The following is a 24,147-nucleotide window of genomic DNA, read 5'->3' as shown; positions in this document are numbered from 1 at the left end:
GGACTGGGTGGTGAGGCCCTGGCTAGTCACCCACCCTGCACTGAAGCCCCTTACCTGGGAAACTTGACTCTCACCCTTCCTCAGGTCCCTTGACCCAACATGACCTTGACTGATATAAGCATCCTAGACTTTTTCTGTGAAGTGTGTCCCCATGAACCAAGCACTACATGGAAGGTTGCAAACCTTGGCTGTTTTGTTTTTAGATGACCCCCCCCCCCCCCCATTTCTTAGCTGCCTGAAGCACTCAGGATAGAGGGAAACACCGGGGCAGCCCAAGACCAAGGCTTTGTTTATCATGTGGGGAGAATCCCGGTCTCTCCCAACCATGCACCCGGATGTCAGGGAGTCTCGTCACTACCCCGAGCACCAACTTTGCTGCCGAAGCCTCCCCAGCCACCACTGTGGACTTCAAACTTGGAGACAAGGCTGACCAACCTGTGCTTACTTGTGATGTGACCATCCCACTCCACAGAGGGACTGTGGCTACCTGGGCCCCCATTGGTACAGTGATGAAGGTCCTTAGTGTCAGCCCTGAGCGGTTTTCTATGGGTCCCACAGGCCCCAGGTGCAGGCAGAATCCTGACGTCTCCACCCTGCCATGTCTCCATCTCATGTTCTCAGCTTCCTCAGCCCAACCTGATTGCCTGGGACATGAATCAAAGCACCTGCTTGCTCGAGAGGCTTCCTCCTGTCCATTCTAGCACTCGGGTACCCAGACGTCTCCTGTGTGATGCTGACAATGTGGGCTTTCAAAGGAGACAGTCTTCGAAGAGCTGTGACCTCACGCTCTCCTCCTCCAGTCTCCCCCTCCCTCCATACAGAGGCTAAAAATACCCCTAAATTCCCACGTGGCCTGCCCAGCCCAGCCCAGCCCAGCAGGCCTCCTTTGTGGGCCACACTTCAGCCTAAGTCTTGCCCTTTGGTCTACGATCTCAGCAAGGGACCCCAAGGAAGTCTACTATCAGGTAAGATCACGGGATCTACAGGAGAAGCTTAGCAGAGTCCTCTATAGGCAAGGAGTTCCTGGGGGTCCTATGAGTTCCGAGAGGGAAGCTGGACCCTAGGAATGTAGCCAGAGCCACATTAGCCAGGCTAGATTAAAGCCTTTGCCCTTCTGCCTTCTCACCCATGGGCAGTCTTCATAAGACTCTAAACTCCCCTCTACCCTCCAGCCTCTGTGGATTGCAGTCAGTGGCAACAGGTATCTCTGAGGCCCCTTGGAGAGGTGCTGAGCGCACAGGCCTGATTGCACCACTGTAGCCCTAGTCAGTAGCCAAAGAGCCCAGCAATGACCGGAATGCAAGAACTGTGGGTGTTAGCTTGGGCATAGCCCGCCCTACATAGGTCACAGCTGATACATTGTAACCCCAGTCAGAGGCCTCCTCAAGAAGTTAAACAGGATAGATTCCTGGTGGGTATGGGGGCCTTGAAGTCACCAGTCCCTGAGTCTCCCTTTGCAGGCCTGGTCCTGAAGAAGTCCTTAGGTAGGTCCCTGTGCTGTAGGAAGGAGATTGCATCAGGGATTGGGACATAGGCCTCAAGTTCCGAGCCCACCCCAGTCACAGATTCTGTGGTTTGCCAGTTCCCTGGATACGACTTGTCCCTTGATTTTCTGATTTTCCCGTCCCTTCTTTCTTTCTAAAAGAATATTTTTGGCAAGTTCTCACTATGTAATCCAAGCAGGCCTGGAGCTTGCTGGTAACCCCACGTGGCTCAGCTTTCTGAGGGTGGGGATTGCAGGCATGCCCTGCTATGACCAATGACTATTTATTTCTTTGGTGGTTTCCTTTGGGTGAAATACCAGACATGAAAATAGTTAAGTCTAGAAGTTGGTCCGCTAACAGGCCACGTACACAACGTGATGGGAAAGTTGTCAGTGTTAAAACTGAGTTCCCAGTGGCAAGCCTGGTTCTGAATTCCACTGCTGGCTGCCCCGCTTCCCAGCTCTGTGGTCTTGAACAGATAACACAGTCAGTGTCTCTGTAAAATGATAGCACTTGCCTGACAGCATGACCGTGGGGCCAAATGTGAGCACAGGAAGTGGCTGTGTATAGGAACTGTCCCAGAGGGTGACCCAAAGCCTTTTCACCTTCAGTCTCTCCATCAGAAGTCAAGAAAACAGGACCAGAGAGGATGTGGCTCAACCAAGTCACCCAGCAAGGTCATGCAGACAGGCCGTGAAAACCTATGGTGCAGGGCAAAACCTAAAGACACCTCCAGTGGCTTACCCAGCAACATGGAGCCGGAGAGAGGAAGCCTTTAGGGGGCTTGGAGCAGAGAGGTTTCCTAGCCCAAGAGGTCTGTGATACGGAAGATAGGAGGCCTAGCGCTTGTGTTCTCTACATGGTTCAGTATTACCCTAACTAGTTGGCTAACCCTAACTAGTAGATCTAACTAGTAGATCTAACCCTCCTTTCCCTCCCTGTAAAGTGGAAGCAGCAGTCTGCTTGCCCATGGGGCTGAGGACCTAGGAGAGAGCAGGATGTGAGATGCCCAAAATGCCCCCACACTGGCAACATGCAGTAAGAGGGCACTTGCCAGGAGTAGGAATGACTGGTGCCCAGACAGTCATACAATGAATCACAGGTGAATGAGATGGTAGCTCTCATATCTGACCCTGTTTTCCTACTTAGGTGCTCAGGCGAGCCCCAGGTTCTACTTCTGGGGTAGAGGGTAGGCCACGAGAGTCTCTGTGGGCACTCATCATGGTGAGGAATCTTGACAACCTGGACTTCCATCTGCCTTCTCATGCCCAAGACATGCTGGACGGCCTTCAGCGTCTGCGTTCCCTGCCCAAGCTGGCTGATGTCACACTCCTGGTTGGTAACCAGGAGCTTCCCTGCCACCGCAGCCTTCTGGCTCTGAGCAGCCCCTACTTCCACGCCATGTTTGGCGGAGACTTCGCCGAGAGCTTTTCAGCCCGTGTGGAGCTGCGCGACGTAGAGCCGGTTGCGGTGGCACAGCTGGTGGACTTTGTGTACACAGGCCGGCTGACCATCACCCAGAATAACGTGGAGGTGCTGACCCGCACTGCCTCACGCCTTCACTTCCCCACTGTGCAGAAGGTCTGTGGCCGATACCTCCAGCAGCAGTTAGACGCCACCAACTGCCTGGGCATCTGCGAGTTTGGGGAGCAGCAGGGGCTGTTAGGCGTGGCGGCCAAAGCCTGGGCCTTCCTGCGGGAGAACTTCGAGGCGGTGGCCCAGGAGGATGAGTTTTTGCAGCTGCCTAGAGACCGGCTGGCCACCTGTCTGGCCAGTGACCTGCTGCAGGTACAACCGGAGCAGAGTCGGCTCAAGGCCCTGCTGCGCTGGGTGCGCCATGACCCCCAGGACCGGTCTGCCCATCTGCCCGAGCTCCTTAGCCTGGTGCATCTGGATGCTGTCCCGAGGCCCTGCGTACAGCAGTTGCTGGCCACAGAGCCGCTGATTCAGGAGTCAGAGGCATGCCAGGAGGCCCTGTCCCAGGGCCACAGTGGGGTGAGTGAGGGGCAGGGGACTTCCAGTCAAGGTGTGGAGGAGGAGCCTAGAATTCCCACCCGCATGGGGAGAAAAGAGTGGGCACCCTCAAAGTGCCCGATTGAGTATGGCTCCCTGCTAAGACTGGTCCCCCGAGAGAGCATCACGGTTCATTTATCAGGTGTGCCTCGCTCTGAGTACCGGGGAAGAACCTAGACCTGTCTCTATCTTTAAGAAGCCTACCGCTGAGTGAGGATGAGTCTAAATACAGATCTAATTGCACAGTGGAAAGGGCAGCACTGGGGAGATTCTAGGGGCATCTTGGTGAGGACAGACAGTCAGGAAGAATTCCCTAGAGGACTCAGCATCAGAGCTGGGCACAAGGTGAACAGGAGGGAAACATAGGAGATGGATGGGAGGATGACGAGGGAAAACTATCCAGGACATTGGCCCAGCTGCACTGTGGGCCTGTATCTGGCACCAAGGGCTCCTGAGGCTCCAGCTGAACCTGTATGGAGTTCCAGTCCTGCTCATGCTGGCAGTGAGCTGGCATCAGGCGGGACCTGACAGAGTGACGGGCCTAGCTGTGGTTGCCCCAAGGGTAATCGGAAGTACCTGGGAAAGCCCTTTGTGACTTCTGAGAGACACGGCTCTTCACAGGGTGGGGGCGTAGATGGGGTCGGTGTGTGCCCTGGCTAAGAGTGTGGATAGGGTGGGGGTGTCAGGGGGTGTACCCTGGGTAAGGGTATAGATGGGTTAGGGCGTGCAGGGGATAAGGGTATGGACAGGTTGGGGGTGTGCCCTGGGTAAGGGTGTGTGGATGGAGTGGGGGTAGTCGTGGGGTAGGGGCGTTCACAAGGCAGGGGTGTGCACCACCATGCCCAGTTCATGCAAACATGCAGGCACAGGGGCTCACAGATGCATAGGCACACGCTAAGGCCCACCTAACCTCAAGCACAGACACTGAGAGATCAACACCCATGGGCCCTTGTGCTGGACAGACAGTAGCTGGCCACTCTGATCTGGCTCCCACCCACAGGAACTTCCTGGCCACCCACAGAAGATGCAGGAGGTACTGGTGGTCGTAGGAGGGCGGGCACTGGAGGAGGACGAGGAGGGTGGTGAAGAACCTAGCCACCACACTGGGAACTTTGCCTTCTACAACACCAAGGCCAGTAAGTACCTGCCATGCTTGTCTTGGACATGATCCATGCACCACCTTGGGGTAGAGCCAGTGAGGTATCCAGAGAAGGGGAGACCTGACAAAGCCCTACCTGCAGAAGGTTGAGTGTCAGACCTTACCAGGCTAGCAGGGGAGCCTGGAGGCTATGAGGAGCTGGGCAATACTTTTAGTTTGTTCTCCCTCTGGCAGAAGCCCCACCTCTGGTTTTTAATTAGGCCCTGGGGGCTGGGTGGGTGTCTCAGCCCATTAGTTGCCTTAGGTTTCCCTGCCCTGTGCACCCAGTGTGGGAACCAATGCTCTAGCGGGGAAATGGGAGCTAAGAGGGCGCAGACAGCCCAGGAGTTAAAGTTCAGCTTCTGCGTCAGCCCAAACTGGAATCCAATGTGACCCTGGGACAGATCATTTAACCTCCCTGGGTGTGTCTTGATTTTTCTCATCTGTGAAATGGGTTCCCATGGTTGTAAAGAGGCCTGGGGAAGGGTAGTAGGGCATCCCACCGGCCATCTGCCCAGGAGGGCTCTTGGGAAAGAGCTGATGTGGGCTGGTTGGCTTCAGGACTAAAGCAGGTCACCAGCACCCACTGCAGTAGCTCTGGCGGGCTGGAGGAAGCCCAAAGCCAGCAGACTAGGTCAGAAACTGACGAGTAGGGATTTGGGGTTGACGTCAGGAGAGAGCAGCTGGCTGGCAACAACGGTTTGCTGATTGTTGGGCCATCCTCACCCTGGGGTGACACAGACATGAATCAGGGGACACTCCGTTCCCATCCAGGGCGCCAGGCCTGGCTCGCCATGAGTCCTAGAATTCTACATGTTCCCAAACTGTCATAAACAGTCAACAGTATTCCAGGGGACTTCCCCAAGGCCTGGTCTCCCACAAACACTTGCAATGAGTCCATTCATAGGATTTGACTTTCCCACGCCTATGATCTCATGATGGTTTCTTTCAAAGCTCTCCTCATCGCTCTGTCCCTCACAACAGCAACAGCAGCCTAACAGCCTCCACTGGTGGGCACTTTCCAAGAGTCCCATATCTCATATCACATCTTTTAAAATCTATCTATCTATCTATCTATCTATCTATCTATCTATCTATCTATCATCAATCTGTCTATCATCTATCTATCAATCAATCAATCAATCAATCTACCATCTATCAGCTATCTATCTATCATTTATCTATTATCTATCATCTATCTATCTTCTATCCATCCATCATCTATCCATCCTTCTATTTGTCTATCATCTATCTATCTATCTATCTATCTATCTATCTATCTATCTATCATCTATCTGTCTATCATCTATCTATCAATCAATCAATCTACCATCTATCAGCTATCTATCTATCTATCATTTATCTATCTATTATCTATCATCTATCTATCTTTTATCCATCCATCATCTATCCATCTTTCTATTTGTCTATCATCTATCTATCTATCTATCTATCTATCATCCATCTATTATCTATCTATCTATCAATCAATCTACCATCTATCTATCATCTATCTATCTTCTATCCATCCACCTATCATCTATCCATCTTTCTCTTTATCTATCTATCTATCTATCTATCTATCTATCTATCTATCTATGGGGTGTGCAGGCGCCATGGTGCACAGGTGGAAACAACTTGTGGGAATTGGTTATCTTCTTCTGTCATGTGACATCTAGGGATCAAACTTAGATCATCAGCCTTGATGGCAAGAGCCATCTTTACTGACTGGGCCATCTCTCAGATCCAGTTCACCCCTATTCTATAGACAGGGAAGCCGAGGCTGGACCGTGTCTAACGGGTGCATGCAAGCCAGGACTTGGACTCCGCTTTGCCTGCTGCAAGGCTGGTGTCTCATTCTCTGGATATCTTGTCTGCCTTGTAACTGGAGAGAGGCTCGGGATGGATGGATAAATGGATGCGTAATGCCCACACACACGGTCGATACCTTCTGTGACAGAGGCAGACTAGGTCCATTTAGGGTCAGCAGGGTGGGCTTCAGGCCAGGGTGCCAGCAGCCTGCAGATCTTTTATACCCTTGTTCCACTCTCGTCCAGTCTGTGCCCAGGCTCTAAGGGGTGCCATGGGGAAAGCAATGAGTTGGGACACCCCAGGCTGTCTCTGACCCTGTTTTCTTCATCACTAGTGTGTGTGTGTGTGGGGGGGGGCGTTCCTGCACTCAGTTTCTGAAAATGGAGCCAGGGCAGTCGGGGGAGCAGAGGACCTGCAGAAACACTGCCACTCTGACCTTCTGCCCCTCTCCCACCAGGGCAGTGGATGGCACTCCCGGACTTCCCTGATTACCACAAGTGGGGCTTCTCCCTGGCAGCACTCAACAGTGATGTCTATGTCACAGGTGGGTGGCCCAGAGCTCCTAAGGATCCCCTGAACAACTTGGTACTGCACCGGCCTCTCCAACCAACTCTCCTGCCCAATAGGAACCTGGAAAGTCTACTAAGACCTTCCAGACCTTTCTACACATCTGAAAGTGAGGGATTTCCAGAGGTAGAGATGGGGCAGAAACTCAAGGTTATCCATGGCTATACAGCAAGCTTGAGGCTAGCCTGCCGCAAACACGCAAAAACCAAAACAAGTCAAAAGCAAACGAATAAAAATTCTGACAGGTGCTAAAAGCCACCACTGTGTGTACTGAACCTCTCTCTGGCAGGTGGCTCACGGGGCACCAAAACAGACACCTGGTCAACCACCCAAGCCTGGTGCTTCCCGCTGAAGGAAGCTGTCTGGAAACCTGTGGCACCCATGCTGAAGGCCCGCACGAACCACGCCAGTACAGCCCTGAATGGAGAGATCTATGCTATAGGTGGTGAGGTCTCTCTCCCTGTCACCATGCCCCTCATTCCTAGAGCCAATGGTCCCCACCCCATCTTTCACTGGGGATGTTGCTGGGGAGAGCTCTCTGCCTTCTGGGGTCAGTGAACCCCATGCAGGTTGTCCTCAGACTCCCTGTCTGGGCCATCTTGGACAGGCAGCCCCTGTTTTCCTGTCCTGGAGAACTCAGAGACCCAGAACCAGCAGGAATGATCAGACACACCCCAGAAACAGGGACTCAAACCTCAGCTCAGGGTCACTGGAAAGTCTTGAGAGTGAATGACCCACAGTGACCTCCATGCAGCTATCAGCCTGACACAGGGACCACCTCGTCACCCAGACGCCCCAGGGTTACAGCAAAGACTTTCTCTGGAGAGCATATTGGCTAGATGAATATTAAAATAAGACCCAAAGGTGGCCCTGAAGAGCCGCAGGCGACAGTGAATTGAAGCCATTTCTAATGCCTTAGGGGACTGCCTTTTTCTCTAATAATTGCTGTGTTCCTGGCCAGGAAACAAAGAGCACCCATAGACCTGAGACCCAGGCACCTTGGGGTGCCCAGAGACTCATGCCTTGGGGTCTCACAGGTGCACATACCTCATAATAAGTTATTCCAATTGGCTCATCCACTCCACTGGGGGCTGTTGCCATAGTTTTATGCCTTACAACCTATTCTCCCAGGACTTGCCCTAGGGACCAGTGCCCACCATCCCACCCCCATACCACTTCTTGGTGTGGTCTTGGGAAGGCCCTGCCTATGAGGGGGGCCCAGTTCACTCCCTCCCCAGGTTCTACCTCCATCGTTCACCTTTCCTTCCTGGAGCCCTGGAGCCATCTCTGCCACCCTACATTTCCAGGACCCTCTCCTATGTCTAGACCCCAGTGCCCAGCTCCTACCCAGCTAAGGACATCCTTCCGTAGGCACCGCCCTGGATGCGGTAGAGGTGGAGCGGTATGACCCCTACACGGACAGCTGGACTCCCGTCAGCCCAGCCCTCAAGTATGTCAGCAACTTCTCTGCTGCCAGCTGCCAGGGCCGCCTCTACCTAGTGGGCTCCAGCGCCTGCAAGTACAACAGGCTGGCTCTCCAGTGCTACACCCCCGTGACAGGTGGGCAGGCCTCCCTGATGGCCTGGACTCCCAAGGGAACAGGTCCGGGTGGGGCTTGTAGTTTCTGAACCTGGCAGAAGGACAGCCACGTGGGGAGGTGTGGGTTGGATAGATGCAGAGCCTCAGGGACTCCCCGAAGCCTGTGGGAACGAGGCGGGAGGGCGGCCAGGTCAACCCCCTCCTGCACCCCTCACGGCCCAGTGAGAGGCAGTCAAGGCCTCACAGCCCACTGGCCCAAGCTTGTTCCATAGGCATTGAGGGTGCTGGAGCTCTGGAACCCTCAGAGCGGAGCCCTCATGACCTTCCCCAGTGAGGAGCTGCCCCCTCCTCCTGGTGAAGTTGCCCATCCATGTGCCCGGCAGATGCATGGAGTGTGATCGCCTCGCCTTTCCTGCCCAAGTACCTGTCCTCTCCACGCTGCGCTGCCCTGAATGGAGCCCTCTATCTCATTGGTGACAACACCAAGAAAGTCTACGTGTATGACCCGGGGGCCAACCTGTGGCAGAAGGTGAGTCTCCCCATGCCTCCCTCTGTCCACCCCTTGTGGAGTCTTGAATTCCTGATACCCCAGAGATGCAACAGAATGGAGGTGTGGAGGAATGCCTCAGATGCCAACAGAGACGCAGGGCAGGCCTCCAGGCTCTCTCTAGAAAATAGGGTGGTCCCACAGTACCAGGGACGATGGAGACATAGCTGCTGGTCACTGTCAAGTCCCTTTCCTCTGAATTCTTGTGTTCCCTTCTCAGGGATCAGATCCATGTTCAGGGTGAGTGCCTCTGGGGCAGTCAGAGATAGAAAGGAAGAATCATCTGTTAGCTGTGGGGCGGTGAGCATCTCACCCCATGGGAGATCAAAAGCAGGCGGATCCTGAGCTAAGAGGGTGGGGGTGCCATCTCAACTTGCCCGTCATTTTTAGCCAGTAGGCCCAGGAAGGGGTAGGAGGTGAGCGTGTCCAGACTCCATCGCAAGGAACCAGAGCCTGGCCTTTCTCCTCAGTTTCAGGCTGATGTTCTGTACCAGTCCACCTACCTCTCAGTTCCCAGTCCCAGGATCCTGATGAGCCAGCCTGAGGACAGAGGGCCCACTGAGTCCCACTGCCCACAGTTGCCCTCTGGTTTCAATGTTCCCTGATGGGAGGCCCCATTACGGTAGCGGAAGAGGTAGGGAGTGAGCCCTGACAGGGGGCTGCTTCCCCGAGCCTCTTCACGCGGAGGCAACGCAGGCTTTTTCTGGTCCATCTGTCCTCTCCATGAGAGCTGCACTGCAGCCAAGGCTCAAACTGACTCCACTGGAGGCAGCTCTGGGCTCAAACCTCAGCACCCCATTTCTATCCTTGACACCAGAGCCTGAAGGAGAGAGACAGCCTGTTAGACGTAGGTTGGTGAGAGACCATGGCCTCACTGGTAAAGCCTTTGGTATAAACACAGTGGGCAATGGATGAGCTCAGGGATTCAGGGTCAGCTGGCTGTCCCCAGCCCCACCAAGAGCATCCTTATTTCCACCCTCCAGTTGCCCACTGGTCCCTGACAGCTGCCATCCACAGGTGCAGTCTCAGCACAGCCTACATGAGAACGGCGCCCTGGTCTCTCTGGGTGACGCGCTGTATGTGACAGGCGGCCGCTGGCAGGGCATGGACGGTGACTACCACGTGGAGATGGAGGCCTATGACACTGTGAGGGATTCCTGGGCCCGCCACGGCTCCCTACCCCGTCTCTGGCTCTACCACGGGGCCTCTACCATCTTTCTGGACATCTCGAAGTGGACGCAGCCCTTCAGCCCCAGTGCCGGTCAGGAGCACTAGGGAGGGAGGAGCTCCTGGGTCAGTTCTACATTGCTGTGCAGAATGGCTCCTTTTGTGCTTGTCTTCCGTTCATTGTGAGCTGCTGCCCCCTCCAGGGCTTGGGCTTGGCTCAATATCAGATGTCACAGATGTCACAGCTGAGGACACAGCTCTGGTCTCCGGTGCTACCAAACTTGGTGACCAGCGATGAGAACGAGACCCTGACACTAACGTTTGGCAGGGGAGAGAGCTCTGAAGACCTCCGAGAAGGAAGCTGAGGGGTCCTGGACTACACTCGCCAGGCAAACAGGCTCCAAAGTGTCAGCTCTTCTTGCTCTACCCATCCATGGTTTTAGGGGGAAGCTGCACAAATTAGGGGTTCAATGGGGTACCTAGAACTCTGAGCCAGGACCTCAAGCTTGGGTGCTCACCGCAGCTCTTTGACCACGTCCACAGCTTCCTCTCTCCCCTCTTTCCTCAGATTCCACATTCACACACACACACACACACACACACACACACACACACACACCCCGCATGGGGTGGCTAGATAAAGGCCAGGTTCTCCCCATCCCTGGCTTCTACATGTTGGTACCATGTTTACAGATCTGCTTCTGGGATGAAGGTAGCTCTGACACCAGAAGGCAGCCACTGAGGAGACACGAGGATGTGATACGGGGCAGGAGAGTAAGACAGTGGAGGATCTCCTTAGAAAGTGGCTCTCAACCTTCCTAATGCGGAGACCTTTTAATACGTTCCGCATGTTGTGCTGATCCCCCTCCAACACACACACCATAAAATTGTTTTGTTGTTTCTTCATAACTGTAATTTTGCTACTGTTATAAATTATAATGTAAATAGCTGATATGCGACCCCTCACCCTAGTCTTCAGGGACTTCTGGAGATGGCCCCTGGCTGTGCCAGAAGTTTGCTCCTAGTGATCTGCTGGGATGGGTTGGGGCTAATATCTGATGGGCTCGTCTGTTGGTCGGGATGTGATTTGGTCTGGCTGAGACTTTAGTCTTACTAAGGTTGTGTGTGGCTCAGTCTCCACATATTCTCTGTGTTTTTTTTCCTCCCTCCCATCTTTACTCCCTTTGTTTCTTCTCCCTCTTCCTCTCCTCCAGAACGAAGCACTAGATTTGTAACCAAACAATAAAGGACTCTCACTGTGTGTGAGTGACTTGGTCTGTCTGTTAGAGTCTAGTGAGGACCTAGACTGTAGGTTGGGAATTGATTGGGCCAACACCAGTTACTACCCACTGAGGCCTTGAGTGGCCCCAGCTCCCACCGCATGTGGACTTCTCCAGGCCCAGCCCAGGGGACTAGAGTGGCCCCTGACACCCTGGGCTCTGAGGACAGAACTCAGTTCCATCCTGCTTTTGTAAGTCCAGCTTCACTTTGCTCCTAGACTAACTCAGAGATCAAAAAGGGCAAGGTATATGGGTGTTGGCTTCTAACAGAAGGGAATCCAGACTTGGGTTGAGTGCTCCCAGGATATGGTGGTTTGAATAAGAATAGCTCCCATAGGCCATTTCAATACTTAGTCATCAGGAGTGGAACTGTTTGAAAGGATTAGAAGGATTAGAAAGACTGGCTCCTAAGTGAGCCATCCCAGGGCTCTGCGCCCGGGGGAAATGTCCTACTGTGTTTTCCAAGCATTCCATCCCAGGGCTCTGCCCACGGCAAATGGCCTACTGTGTTTTCTAAGCCTGCCATCCCAGAGCTGTTCAAAGGTAAAGGCTGAAAGAGTGCAGCTGACTCTAATCAGAAATGGGGAGTTGGACCAGGCAGTGGTGGTGCACGCCTTTAACCTCAGCATGAGGGAGGCAGAGTTAGGCGGATCTCTGGGAGTTCTAGGCCAGCCTGGTTTACAGAGTGAGTTCCAGGACGGCCAGGGCTGTTACATAGAGAAACCCTGTCTCAAAGAAACCACAAAAAGAAAGAAAGAAAGAAAGAAAGAAAGAAAGAAAGAAAGAGGAAGTTGGAAAGGCCATGCATCTCGGGACAAGTGTGAGCGGGGGAAGTCCTGGAGTGGGAACACATGCTGTCCAGGGCATGGTCCTCAGCTTTGCTGAATTGTGCCTCATCAGGCCTAGAGTCTAAAGGGCATCTCCAGCTGGGGGCCAGCTTCAAGGGAGTCCAGGCAGGGCTGTGGAAATGCCAAGAGCTAGCAACACAGGGTACCCTGACCACCTGCTTCTGGGGACACAGGAAGACGGTGAATGGTGCTGAGAGGCTGCTGGGGAGCACAGCTATAGCCACAGTGCCTGCTGTGGCTTAGGGACACATACGAAAGATGTCCCTAACTCTCCTGTCCCCATCTCCTGCTAGTGCCGCCCCCTGGCCAAACCAACCAGAACCTAGGGAGGGGAAAGATGGTGCTGGCACAGTCCAATAAAGCCACCCTCAGGACACAGATGGGCAGGAAAGGGGATACTCACCAGCACACCACACAGAAACTCGGGCACACTGGTCACTCATGAGATCCTTCTGTAGACAGACCCACATGTAATGCAGGGGAAGGCCACAGGCAGCCAAAGAATCATTTCTCAGGGCCCCAAGGGGAACAAGAACTAGATGTTTGAAGCTAATGAGGCTTCTAGTGAGGACATAGAGTCCTCAGGAGCTCATGAAGCCTACAGGAGCCCTCAGAGCTGTAGAGGCCTCAAGAACACTTGGAGACCCCGTGTCTTCATGACTGTTCTATTGCTGTGAAGAGACAGCATGACCAAGGCAACTCCTGCAAAGGAACAGCATTTAATGGGCGGCTGGCTTACAGTTTCAGAGGTTTAGTCCATTATCATCACGGAAGTGAACATGGTGGCGTGCATGGTGCTGGAGAAATAGCTGAGTGCTACATTGTGATCCTCAGGCTGAGGGAGTCGAGGCCTCGCATGGGCTTTGGGGACCTCCAAGCCTACCCTCAGTGACCCACTTTCTCCAATAAGGCCACACCTCCTAATCCTTCTAATCTTTTCCAACAGTTCCAATTCCTGGTGGCCAAACATTCAAATACATGAGCCTGTGGGGGCCATTCTTATTTCAACCTCCATGTCCTGGGAGCACTCAGAGTCTTCAGGAGCATTTAGAGCAAGCAGAAGCACTCAGAGCCCAAAGGAGCACTCGGAGCCCACAGAGCCGCTGATTGTAAGGCCTGGATGTGCTTTCGTTTGGTGACTCCCTGACACTCCCCAGCTCGGTGCTCCATTTTCTTCATTTATGTGACGGGAACAGTCATGTGATCTGAGCACGGATGGTCCATCCATGTGGTAGGTAGACCAGGTGACACCACAGCCATCTGCCTGTGCTCTAGAGGCCACACAGGTAGTTGGCCTCGGGCAGGCTCCCGGTGCCTTTGAGTTAACGGAGATTGCATCCCAATGACCTCAGCAGCCAACAGCCTTCCTTTGGAGGAAGTGGGACCCTGGGAAAGCTTGGCTTGCTGAACTGCCAGGGAGCCTGGACAAGGCCATGACATGAGGGCACAAGAATGAGGATTAGATTTCTGCCAGGAGAGAAGGCACATGGGGAGGTCACTCCAAGCTCTGCCTGCCCTGTCCTACGGCCACTCCTTCAGCAGCTCTACCCAGATGCAGGCACCACCCTCAAGGGTTCCACTTCTGAATAATAGTTCCATCAGTACTGTGGGTTCTGGACCCCATTTCTAATGCTCCGTGAGCTTCGTTGTGCACTGTCCTCCAGAGGGACTTGTGTTCAAATGGGACCCTGCAAACAATCAGGAGCCTTTCCTGAAAGCCCAGAGTCCCAGGGCCATGGGCCTGGGCTGGGCTGAGTCATTACCTTGAGCTAGGGTCCAGGAAGCCATGCCAGCACCAGAACAGATTGGATCTGGGCCCTCTGGAAGAACCCATGATGTCACTAGGACAGTCCACTGGAAAAATAATTATTTTCACATGGTAGCAGATCCTGATGTCAGCCCTTCAGCTGAGGCCCTCGCTGTGACGGAAGTAAGGCCACTTGACATCTTAGGGTCATGCTCCCTAAATCAAGCCCCCTCATCAGATTCCTTCTTTTGGCCTTTAAGGGCACATGTGCTCACGTGTGCATGTGTGTGCGCGCGCGCGCGCATGCATGCGCGCGCGCGCGCACACACACACCCACACACACAGAATTTAAGATTAAAACTAACTAAATAAACAAACCCAAATAAAGCCAGGTGTGCTGGCTTATCTCAAGCCAGTGCAATGATAGCTGCCCAAGGAAGAGTGGGCCTGCCTATTTGGAGGAGACCACCTGCTCTTCTCCCAGATCAGGCCTTCAGGGTTTACCATATCTGTCCTGGTTGGATGCCCCGTGGGCAGCCTGAGTTCCATCTGCCCCTACACCTGCCTTAGAGCATCAGAGGGGTCTGTCCTTCCTGCCAGGCTGGGTCAGTGCTCTGTAGCTGTTAGCATTGTCGATGGAGTCAGAAAAGCTCCAATATTGAAGATACATCTGGTGGCAGCGTGGGAAAGAGCAGGAGCACTTCACAAGAGTTCCGGGTTCCCAAGCTTGAAAGGGAGGAGCCATGAGGGGCTCCATACTCCAAGTCATCAAGGCCTAGGACTTGCAAGGCACCTGGAGAAATGGAAGGGCGCCTGGGGCGTTCAGAGGACACGCAGAATGGTGGAGTGGGGTTCTTGAGTGTCCTTGGAGAAAAGGGGGTCTTACAGAGCTGAAGGTGCAGGTTAAGAGACGACATGTTGGCCTTGGGCTGCAGAAGGACAGAGGCTAGCCGCAAGAGGAGGTGGACTTCCACCGGCGCCCGCCCTCTCTCGGGGTCCCCGGTGCCTGCTGAGCCCGCCCGAGCCGCAAGGGGGCGACGGCGGAGAGGGCGGCGCGTGCGAGGCGGGGGATTCAAGCGCGTTATAAGGCGCGGACCTGACCCGCTGTGCTCGCTCGCCGCTGTCGCCTCCGCCGGCATGGCCTCCGCTCACAGCCTCGCCGGAGCTCTCCTGCTGCTCACCTGTGCCAGCCTGATCGCCGCCATGGGCCTCCCGGAGCCCGCCGCGCCCGGGGGGAACCAGGCACATCCGCGGCTGCCCGGGAACGACCTGCCCACCTCGCCTGCCGACAGCCCACCGGTAAGATGCTCCCGCGCCCCAGACCTCCCTGTCCCAGGGGACCAGAGACTGCAGGAAGGTGTCCAGCACCCCAAATGCCCTGGCAGGGGCTCAGTGAGACCAAGGGTTGTGTGGTTGCGCCGTCAGCATGGTGCGGTGGCTTTGGCGGCAGAATTCTACTAAGCCAGTAGGAGAAGCTGAGGAAGGTGTGAGAAGCAGATAACTTGCTCGTAGCAAAACTGGAAGAGTAGCAGAAGAGAGGCGCTCTCAGACCCAGCTCCTTTTTGTTAGGCGACTTTCTAACTTAGGTGTTAGGTAACTGCTCGTGAGAAAGGACTGATATAACCAGGCTCTGCCCCTCCCTTCTCTCCAAGATCTCCACCTGAAATACTGGGGTGGGGGGTTGTGTGTGTGTGTGATGGGGGGGGGGGGATGCAGGCTGGGGTGGGTGTGACCAAAGGGCTGCAGAGCGCGAATTGGCAGCTCTCACTGAAACCACTCAACCCTGGAAGCAAGGGCTCATGGAAGAGTCCCTGTGGGCCAGTCACAAGGAAACCCCAGGCCAGAGTTCTGTCCTAGGCACCCCAGAGGCCAACAAAACATTCACTAAGACAGCTGGAGATGGTCATAACCCTGGGCTCCTTCTGCAAGGTATCCCAAGGTCCCTTCCACCATCTCATCCCACCTCACCCAGCCGCCTCTGGGTCGGTATTCCCCCCTCCCCCACAGACCTAACCAACAGGAAGCAGGAGTGGGCTGGAATTTACCAGTGGGGTTTTGGTCTTGAACCCTCTTTGGAGTGTCAGGCCGTCACCAGCTTCCTTATAGCTGGAACATGACTGGCCAGGGCAGCTGCCCAGCCCCAAGCCAACTCCTAGGACTCCAGACCAACATGGCTAACGGGTCTGAGCCCATACACAACTCATTGGTCCCCCTGGAAGGATTGTGACCTATAATGGGAAGCAGTGTGTCCTACGTTTCCAATGAGGGTGCCAGTCCAGGAAGAAGCACGGAAGCCTCCATCTTGCCAGCATAGCAGTCTGGCCTGTGACCCACAAGGCACAGGTCTGGGTCATTCTGAGTTCCTGCGTCTCTGTATCAGACACTGGAGTCTGCTGCCAGCTGGGGAGGCAGCCCTGTGTGGGACCCAGACTGCTTGAGGCTCACTGACTGTCTGATTTGCCAAAGGCCTCTGCCAGGAAACGAGGCTCCTTTCAGATCTAGACTACTTGGGCCAGTGTTTTAGAAGTGTTAAGAATGCTGGGGTGGTGGTGGTGCATGCCTTTAATCCCAGTACTCGGGAAGCAGAGGCAGGAGGATCTCTGTGAGTTCGAGAGTTAGTTCTAGGATAGGCTCCAAAGCTACAGAGAGACCCTGTCTTGAAAAATGAAAAAATAAAGGGGGGGGGAGTTAAGAAAGATAAAGGTTCCTTGAGTCATGGCATCTCACCTGGCCCCTCTGCTCATCATGGCCTATGAGCACCCACAGTGACCCAAGGCTGGTTCTCATTGCTGTTTCTGACTGTGGGGAGGAAAAAGAGAACCTGCTGTCAGCCGTGATTCACAGTCACCCCCCGAGCACCTGTGGGTGGCGGTGGCTCTCAAGGGTGGTGATGTTGTCCTAGTATATCTTGAGGAAGAGCAGGAAGATGTGTCTCAGAGCACCTGCTAAAGAGTCCCACCTCCCACCTTCCTGCAGCCTGGGCTCTCCCAGGAGTGCAGTGAGGTTTCGTCCTCCATGGGCTGGGGATGGGCAGGGGGGTGGGAGGGAGATGACAATGACGATAACAATGACACCAACGATGCTACCTCTGGGAACACAAGTGATAAGGTTCAGGCTGCTGCCAAGCAACACCATAGAGCAAACCAACCAGCCCGTGGCCATCTGTGTTCTAGGAGCCAACCACGGCGCACGCACACAATGTGGATCCCCGGGATGCCTGGATGCTCTTCGTTAGGCAGAGTGACAAGGGCATCAACAGTAAGAGGAGGAGCAGGACCAAGGCCAGGAGGCTGAAGGTAAGCAGCTTGTGTTACCACACTCACCAGCCCCTTTGTACCCTTGTCCCCAACAGCAAATGCCACGGAAAGAATCACATATGAAGCCGGGGTCCAGCAAGCCTGGAGTTAGAAGCCTGGTTCCAGTCATTCACCCTATACCCTTAGGATGCCAGGTCCTCCTAGCTTTTCCCTCATGCCCAACATGTGTTTGGGAATCAGAGTACCTTCAGACTGATACAGGAGGCCCTCTTAGTATGGTCCTGGCCTGGGCAGGAAGCTGGCACTTGGTGACTCATGCATTGAGCTCTTCAAAGTGACTCTGGATCAAGGCTGGGCCTTACTGTGAGTCGGTCCTCTCTATCGAGGTCAGCCTTGGCTGCCTGAGAGGTGCTGGGTTGGCCCTGCACCCTTAGCCACCTGACCTTGCCCAGGCTTCTCTATGCAGGGATGTGCCTCCCCTCTCTTAGGTTCTGACCCAAACCAGTACAAACTCCTTCAGGGGCCCCAGAACCAAGTGCAGTGGAGACTTGCTGGTGTTTCGCATGTCAGGATGAGATGCAAATCCTCAGAAGCAGCCTGGAATGGTCCTTTCTCTGGGAATCACACCAGGAGAGGCAGCTGCAATGTTCTTCCGCATACAGAGTCTGCCCTGCCTTGTGCCAGCCCTAGTGAGCTTCATACGGGCACAAACCCATCCGCACACTCCCTGGCCTGTGGCTTTCACTCCCTGCTTGATGACAAAGGGATATGAGAGCCCAAAGGACCTCCACCAAGAAGGGAAGAGGCCACAGCCACCGTGGGAGCTCTCCTGCCTGCCTCTCTCTAGCAGGACCTGGCAGTAGGGGTCATCCTTGTCCTCCCCTCAAATGTTCTCACCACCCACCTTTCCTTCCAGCTTGGCTTGCCAGGACCCCCAGGGCCACCAGGTCCTCAGGGTCCCCCAGGCCCCCTTATCCCATCTGAAGTTCTTCTGAAGGAGTTCCAGCTATTGCTGAAAGGTAAGGGTGCCACCCTGAGGGCACGTGCTCTGTGGTAAGCCAGAAGAGCATCTCTACTGGGCAGACTTCGGCACCCAGCAAGCACCCGCTAAATTGCTCTCCAGTTGACAGTCCTATCTACCATGGGGCAGGTTGGGGGTGGGAGAAATGTGGCAGGCAGAGGGCTCATGGAGGAAGACAGACTGCCTTTCACTGTTCTTCACTGGGGACCAGCACCCCCATCTCCAAGATATGAGACCAGTCCAGGGCTGGGGAGTGGCTGTTCCTATCTTCTGAAGTTGGCTGTACCAGGGAGAACTGCTTCCATCCCGCAGCTTGTTTTAAATACATTTCCAGCAGGTGAAGAGCCTTTGTGTTATCTCCACTGTAGCCACAATAATGGCTATACACAACTTTTCCAAAAATATGGGTGTGGCCGATTGAGGAGACTAAAGGACGAGGGTGGACGAGGGTGCTGGGTTCTGGATATGCGCCCGCTGGAGCTTAAAGCAGACAACATGGAGGGAAACTGGCAGCTGCAGGGTCAGGGAGGAGTGTCCCCAGGACTCACGGGTCGGCCAGCCTCAGTCCCCACATTCCAGGGTTATGGGCCGGCGGGCAGGGTGGTCCACTGACCGCTCTGTGTCAGGCGCAGTGCTGCAGCGGGAGAGCACGGAGCCCAAGCACTGCACCAGCGACTTCACCACACCAGCCTCGGGCAGCCCCTCCTGGGTCCCGCCCACCCAGGAGCATGACCACGACCAGGACCCAGGTGCCCTGTTGGCGGTGCTGGCTGCGGCCCTGACCCAGGGCCCACGGGCGCCACACGTAGAGGCCGCGTTCCACTGTCGCCTGCGCCGAGATGCACAGGTGGAGCGGCGCGCGCTTCATGAGCTCGGAGTCTACTACCTGGTAAGTGGGGCGCAGCTGGCGGGGTGGAGCAGGGTCAGACCCCAGGTGACCGCGCCTGTGTGCTCCTTAGCCCAACATCGAGGGAGCCTTCAGCAGAGGCCCAGGCTTGAACCTGACCAGTGGCCAGTACACCGCACCAGTGTCTGGCTTCTATGCTCTCGCCGCCACTCTGCACGTGGGTGAGGCCCGGGGCATGGTGGTGGGGTGCCTGCTGCCCTGGCCCTGACAGCACTCATGTGACCACCTCGGCTTGTGTTCCCTGCAGCGCTCACAGAGCAGCCGCGAAGAGGACCACTAAGACCTCGGGACCGTCTGCGGCTGCTGATCTGCATCCAGTCTCTTTGTCAGCACAATGCGTGAGTGGGAGTGGGCGCCCATGTCAATGTAGAGGAGCCTCCTCTATTCCTACTACCACTGGGGAATGGGGGACCCCGACCCCATCCTGCTTAACTCTTTCCCAGGACCTTCTCTGTTCTGCCTCCTTTCTGACTCTTCCTGACACCAGAACACTCACTCAGAGGACAGAGGGAGTGCCATATCTGAAAGGGCTTTGGGGGGAATTCCATGAGGTCCTTCACTGGTCACTTTTCCGCACCTCACCTGTGAAATTTCCCCCAATGATTTAAATTGCTCATGGCTGGCGGTGTCCACCCTGTGGGCCTCATCTGATCCATGAGAACAGGGCCTGTGGCCCACTCTGCCTGGCACCTGGAATTGGGACCAGGCACAGGGCAGGTGCTCTGCACAGCTGGAGGGTGCGTGGATGAACAGGGAAAGTCTCAGATTTAATCTGGTTTAGGACTTTCTGTGTTGTCTGCTGCCTCCCATCTTGGCCTGTACTTGTTTCCCATCGGAGAGCCAGGACTTGGTGCCCTTTGCACGGTTCCAGTCTCTCCTGTCTTTCCTCCCTCTGATGACCCGATTCAAACAGCCCTCTCCTAGGGATGATGGCTCTGCACCTAGCACTTCACTGTACATGGCCTCGATTGCTGAATGCTGCTGCTGTGGGCACTGTGCATGAAGCTGGTGAGGCCTGGGGACAGGCTGACCATCTTTCTGTCTTGGGTGCAGCTCCCTGGAGACTGTTATGGGGATGGAGCACAGCAGCGAGCTCTTCACCATCTCAGTAAATGGTGTCCTGTATCTGCAGGTGTGTGGGGCTGTGCTGACCATGCAGGAGCTATTGGGGGGTTGGCAGGTGTTCAGGGTCACTGGGCATAGCACCCTCAGACATACTGAAGTGCTGGGGCTGGCTTAAGAGCCAGGCTTTAGGTCCCGTTCTCCCTCCAGCTCTTGCCCCATGACCTGTGTTGGGGGACAACAGTCTCACTTTCAGACCGTACAAGAATCTGATGATGTGCCTGGCGATGGTGGCGCACGCCTTTAATCCCAGGACTCGGGAGGCAGAGGCAGGTGGATCTCTGTGAGTTCGAGACCAGCCTGGTCTACAGAGCTAGTTCCAGGACAGGCTCCAAAGCCACAGAGAAACCCTGTCTCGAAAAAACAAAAACAAAAAACAAACAAACAAAAAAAAAAAAACAAAGAATCTGATGATGTGATAGGTGCTTCCAGCCACCCAGGCCCTCCCAGGAGGCCGGGAGGGTGGTCACAGAACTTGATGCCTGAGCCCTCTGGGACTACTGGAGGCCCAGGACAGTTATTTCCTAGACGGAACCTCAGTGACAGTCTCTTGCAACTGTGATCTGCCTAGTGGTAGGGATGCAGATGTCAAAACAGATTTACTAAAAAGGAAAGTGCGTGAAATGACTGTTCACGTATGACAGAGCTCTGCTATGCTCCAGGATGGGGGTTTGGCTCAGGCCAGTTGTAGTGCTGGAAGCACGAATTCTGCTGAATTCTAAGGGAGCATGTGCCATGTGGGACCTCAGGCGCAAATACCCTGGGAGGATCTCAATCCTTACTATGGCAGGTAGTGTTAGGCTACTGATGTGTGGACCACACTGGGGCAGAAGGTTGGAGCAGTGCTCACAATGACTGCAGTCATGGCAGGCCTGGGAGACAAGCTGTGCCGCAGAAAACCCTGCTAGCTAGCCTCTTTAACCCCAGCGGGGCCCTGGGTAGGAGCTTGCTTCCATAACCGAGATATGGAACACTAGAGAGTAAGAGTAAGAGCCAGATGTACTTACTAGTTTTGAGCACAGACTAGTTAACATGGGCTCTGGACTTAGGTCTGTCCCTCCTCCCATGTGGGGCGGAGTAGGTCACAGTGTGGACAATGACCCGTGATGAGCATTGCAGGCTGCCCAGGGCCTCTGCTGACACATGCCCTTCCCTGCAGACAGGACACTACACCTCCGTCTTCTTGGACAACGCCAGCGGCTCCTCCCTCACGGTACGCAGCGGCTCCCACTTCAGTGCCATCCTCCTGGGCCTGTGAGGGCTGCTGTGGGGGCTCTTACCCTCACCAAGCACAGTGGTCTGATGTCTACAGTGTCAAATGACAATGGCTCTGTGCAAGAGAAAGCCCACTGGACCTCTACACTGGGCACTGCATGACCTCTCAGCACAGCGACCCTGCATATTCCTGATGAGGTAATGGAAGGAAGCAGGCTCTCCCAGAACCAACAGCAATTTGTGGGTATCATAAGCCCCGCTTGGCTCTTCTGGGACCATTTTGCATATTTAGTAGCACTTGCTGTACCCCCAGCTGCAGAGCTGGCACCCTTGTGTCTCCATACAGCCTCAAATTCCTTCCTGTGGCCCAGCATCTTCAGTACTTTGTATGGAAATATAGCAAAGCCACTACCTGGAACAGGTACCTGTACAAGGCAGGCTATGGGGAAATGATTGTAGGTCCTTAGTGCTTAGTAGGGGAGCCCAGGCCTTCTTGGACTACACACCCTGTCTACAGATTCCTGGGTCCATATACAGCCACAGTTACATGCCTCTGCCTGCAGTGTAACCTCAAGGACCTAGGGACTCGGGCCAGGGAGCCTGGGCCTGGCAGCAGTTTCTACTTCTAGGGTAAGAAAGATGAATTACAGGCCCCTTAGTGGGCACCCTAAACATATGGGATCTGTACTCCTCTGCCATCCCTTTCGTAGACAAGCCATCTTCACCCCTACAAAGGCTACCCTTTCCCAACCCTTCTGAAGCTCTGGCTCACAAGCATCCCTCCTGAGACCCACTCCTGCTGCAGAGCGTGGTCTGGCTGAGCGGGTGGCCTGGTGGTGAAGAAGCTGGTTGAGGACTCTTCCCATGAGAAGGTACAGGGCTGCCTTCCAGCTTGTCTCAATGCAGTCTCATTTCTAACAAAATGTAGGACTGGCTCCACACAGCCAGTGGAGAGGACTGAGACCTCCAAGGTCCCATAGCCTGCTAATGAAGAGTTGACACCAGCACATCCATCCCCACCAGATGCTTCGGGATCTCTTGGCCTAGCAGGAGTGTTCAAGCCTGGGATGAGGGGCAAGAGAGTAGTAATTGCCAGTTGTTTCGTCTTTTAGCTGACCTCAGGATGAGGTTACTACAACAACCCTAATGCCCTTCTATAATCAGACTTCTCCCCCGAAGCAGGCTGCCAACACACAACAAGGGAATGGAGGGCTCTGTCCATGAGCGGGCCTGGCCCGATTCTCAGTAGGGCTGGTACCCACCCTACCAGGAAGCACTGTACTGGCCTGGGTCCTGACTCCCTGGCACTTTGATAAGGACATGGGGTAGGCACACCCTTCTCTGGACTTCACTTTGTATCCAGTGGGCACAGACATGTTAGAGAAGTTATCTTCTACCCTTGAGAAAGCCTCATTAAGCACATATCTTAACACTGTGTTACACAGCAACTTAGAAGTATTTATTGTGTCCTACTGCCTGAAAGAATGTATTTATGTACTGAATCACACAAAGCTGTGACAATGAAGGACAGATCTGAGGCTCATTACCTTCTTTTTCCAGCCTACCTCACCAAAGACTGTGAGGAGTGAGATCTGGAAAGAGAGGGAGAGATGCCTCCAGTCTTGGGGCTCCCCTTGAAGGTGGCAGGGGAGGCTTTTACTAACGAGGAAGGCTACAGGTGTCTTTCAGCAGACAGTGGCACTTAGGGACAAGGGTCATAACCTCTGAGGCACTGAATGATTCCTGCATTACTACAGAATTTACTGAATTAAAGTGTTCTGCTTTATGATGAGGTGACGTTCTGTTCCATATGCCAGGCTGTCCTGGTCCCAGTCTCCGAGCAGGATTGCTGTCTCATTCCCCGGAGAAGGGGTAGCACTGATGCTCTTTAAGTTACATTTTTTTTTAATTGCATTTATTTGGGAAGTTGAAATATGCATACCATGGTGTGGAAATGGAGGTCAGATGAGATAGCCTACGATAGTGGGTCTCTCCTTCCACTTTGTGGAGATTGAATTTAGGTCCCCAAGCTTGGCAGGAAGCATCTTTACCAGCTGAGCCAGTGCACTGGGCCCACATTCGGTTATTTTAAAAATAATTCCTTTTTGTATGTAGTATGTGCAGGCATACATTCATGTGTGAGCATGTGAATGCGGAGGCCAGAAGTCTTGTTCCTTGCACCTTGTTTTATGCAGCAGGACCTTACTAGGCCCCCAATATAAGTCCTGAGACTGACAGTGAGTCTAATGCTGTGGTGGGTGGTGACATCTGGGTGAAAGCCAAAACAGTCCTTTAAGGGAATGAGAGTGAGCTGAATGTAGCTGTTTAGGAGGCTGATGGGACTGGCACTCCATGAGGTACCTTTACCTACGGTCTCCTTTCCAGCCGCACCTGGGTTCCTGCTGGAACTGCTCAACATGTGTTCTGTACAGAAAACCAAACAAAGCCTGACTGCCACCCATCATCCCACTGCAAGGTCCCAC

General features: G+C 54.3%; 2 protein-coding genes across 2 annotated transcripts; both read left to right on the top strand.

The window, feature by feature from the left end:
* The first annotated feature begins 881 nt into the window (after window positions 1-881).
* Klhl30 (kelch like family member 30) lies at window positions 882-11,518 on the top strand. The gene is made up of 8 exons (XM_041650573.1): window positions 882-965; window positions 2,634-3,479; window positions 4,498-4,633; window positions 6,905-6,991; window positions 7,304-7,459; window positions 8,386-8,574; window positions 8,937-9,082; window positions 10,118-11,518. The coding sequence occupies exons 2-8, from the start codon at window positions 2,706-2,708 to the stop codon at window positions 10,373-10,375; spliced, it is 1,746 nt and encodes a 581-aa protein (XP_041506507.1). The 5' UTR covers window positions 882-965; window positions 2,634-2,705; the 3' UTR covers window positions 10,376-11,518.
* Window positions 11,519-15,279: 3,761 nt separating this feature from the next.
* Erfe (erythroferrone) lies at window positions 15,280-21,707 on the top strand. Its single transcript, XM_041649483.1, has 8 exons — window positions 15,280-15,441; window positions 17,316-17,438; window positions 18,316-18,418; window positions 19,047-19,309; window positions 19,380-19,488; window positions 19,575-19,665; window positions 20,381-20,459; window positions 21,609-21,707. The coding sequence occupies exons 1-8, from the start codon at window positions 15,280-15,282 to the stop codon at window positions 21,705-21,707; spliced, it is 1,029 nt and encodes a 342-aa protein (XP_041505417.1).
* The last annotated feature ends 2,440 nt before the right edge of the window (window positions 21,708-24,147 follow it).

This window comes from Microtus oregoni, unplaced genomic scaffold (genome assembly GCF_018167655.1).
Source record: "Microtus oregoni isolate MIOR12 unplaced genomic scaffold, Mior012 000004F_ref0000308, whole genome shotgun sequence".
In the NCBI taxonomy this organism is placed as follows: Eukaryota; Metazoa; Chordata; class Mammalia; order Rodentia; family Cricetidae; genus Microtus; species Microtus oregoni.
Note: the sequence above shows the minus strand (reverse complement) of the source record. Positions and strands in the feature narration are given on the sequence as shown.

Bases quoted from the DNA above. Each gene is read 5' to 3' on its own strand.
- Klhl30 (XM_041650573.1), top strand. From the start codon at position 2,706: ATGGTGAGGAATCTTGACAACCTGGACTTCCATCTGCCTTCTCATGCC. The intron at 4,634-6,904 runs GTAAGTACCTGC...CTCTCCCACCAG, and splicing joins CTTCTACAACACCAAGGCCA to GGCAGTGGATGGCACTCCCG. The intron at 6,992-7,303 runs GTGGGTGGCCCA...TCTCTCTGGCAG, and splicing joins CAGTGATGTCTATGTCACAG to GTGGCTCACGGGGCACCAAA.
- Erfe (XM_041649483.1), top strand. From the start codon at position 15,280: ATGGCCTCCGCTCACAGCCTCGCCGGAGCTCTCCTGCTGCTCACCTGT. The intron at 19,489-19,574 runs GTGAGGCCCGGG...TGTTCCCTGCAG, and splicing joins CGCCGCCACTCTGCACGTGG to CGCTCACAGAGCAGCCGCGA. The intron at 20,460-21,608 runs GTGTGTGGGGCT...CCTTCCCTGCAG, and splicing joins ATGGTGTCCTGTATCTGCAG to ACAGGACACTACACCTCCGT.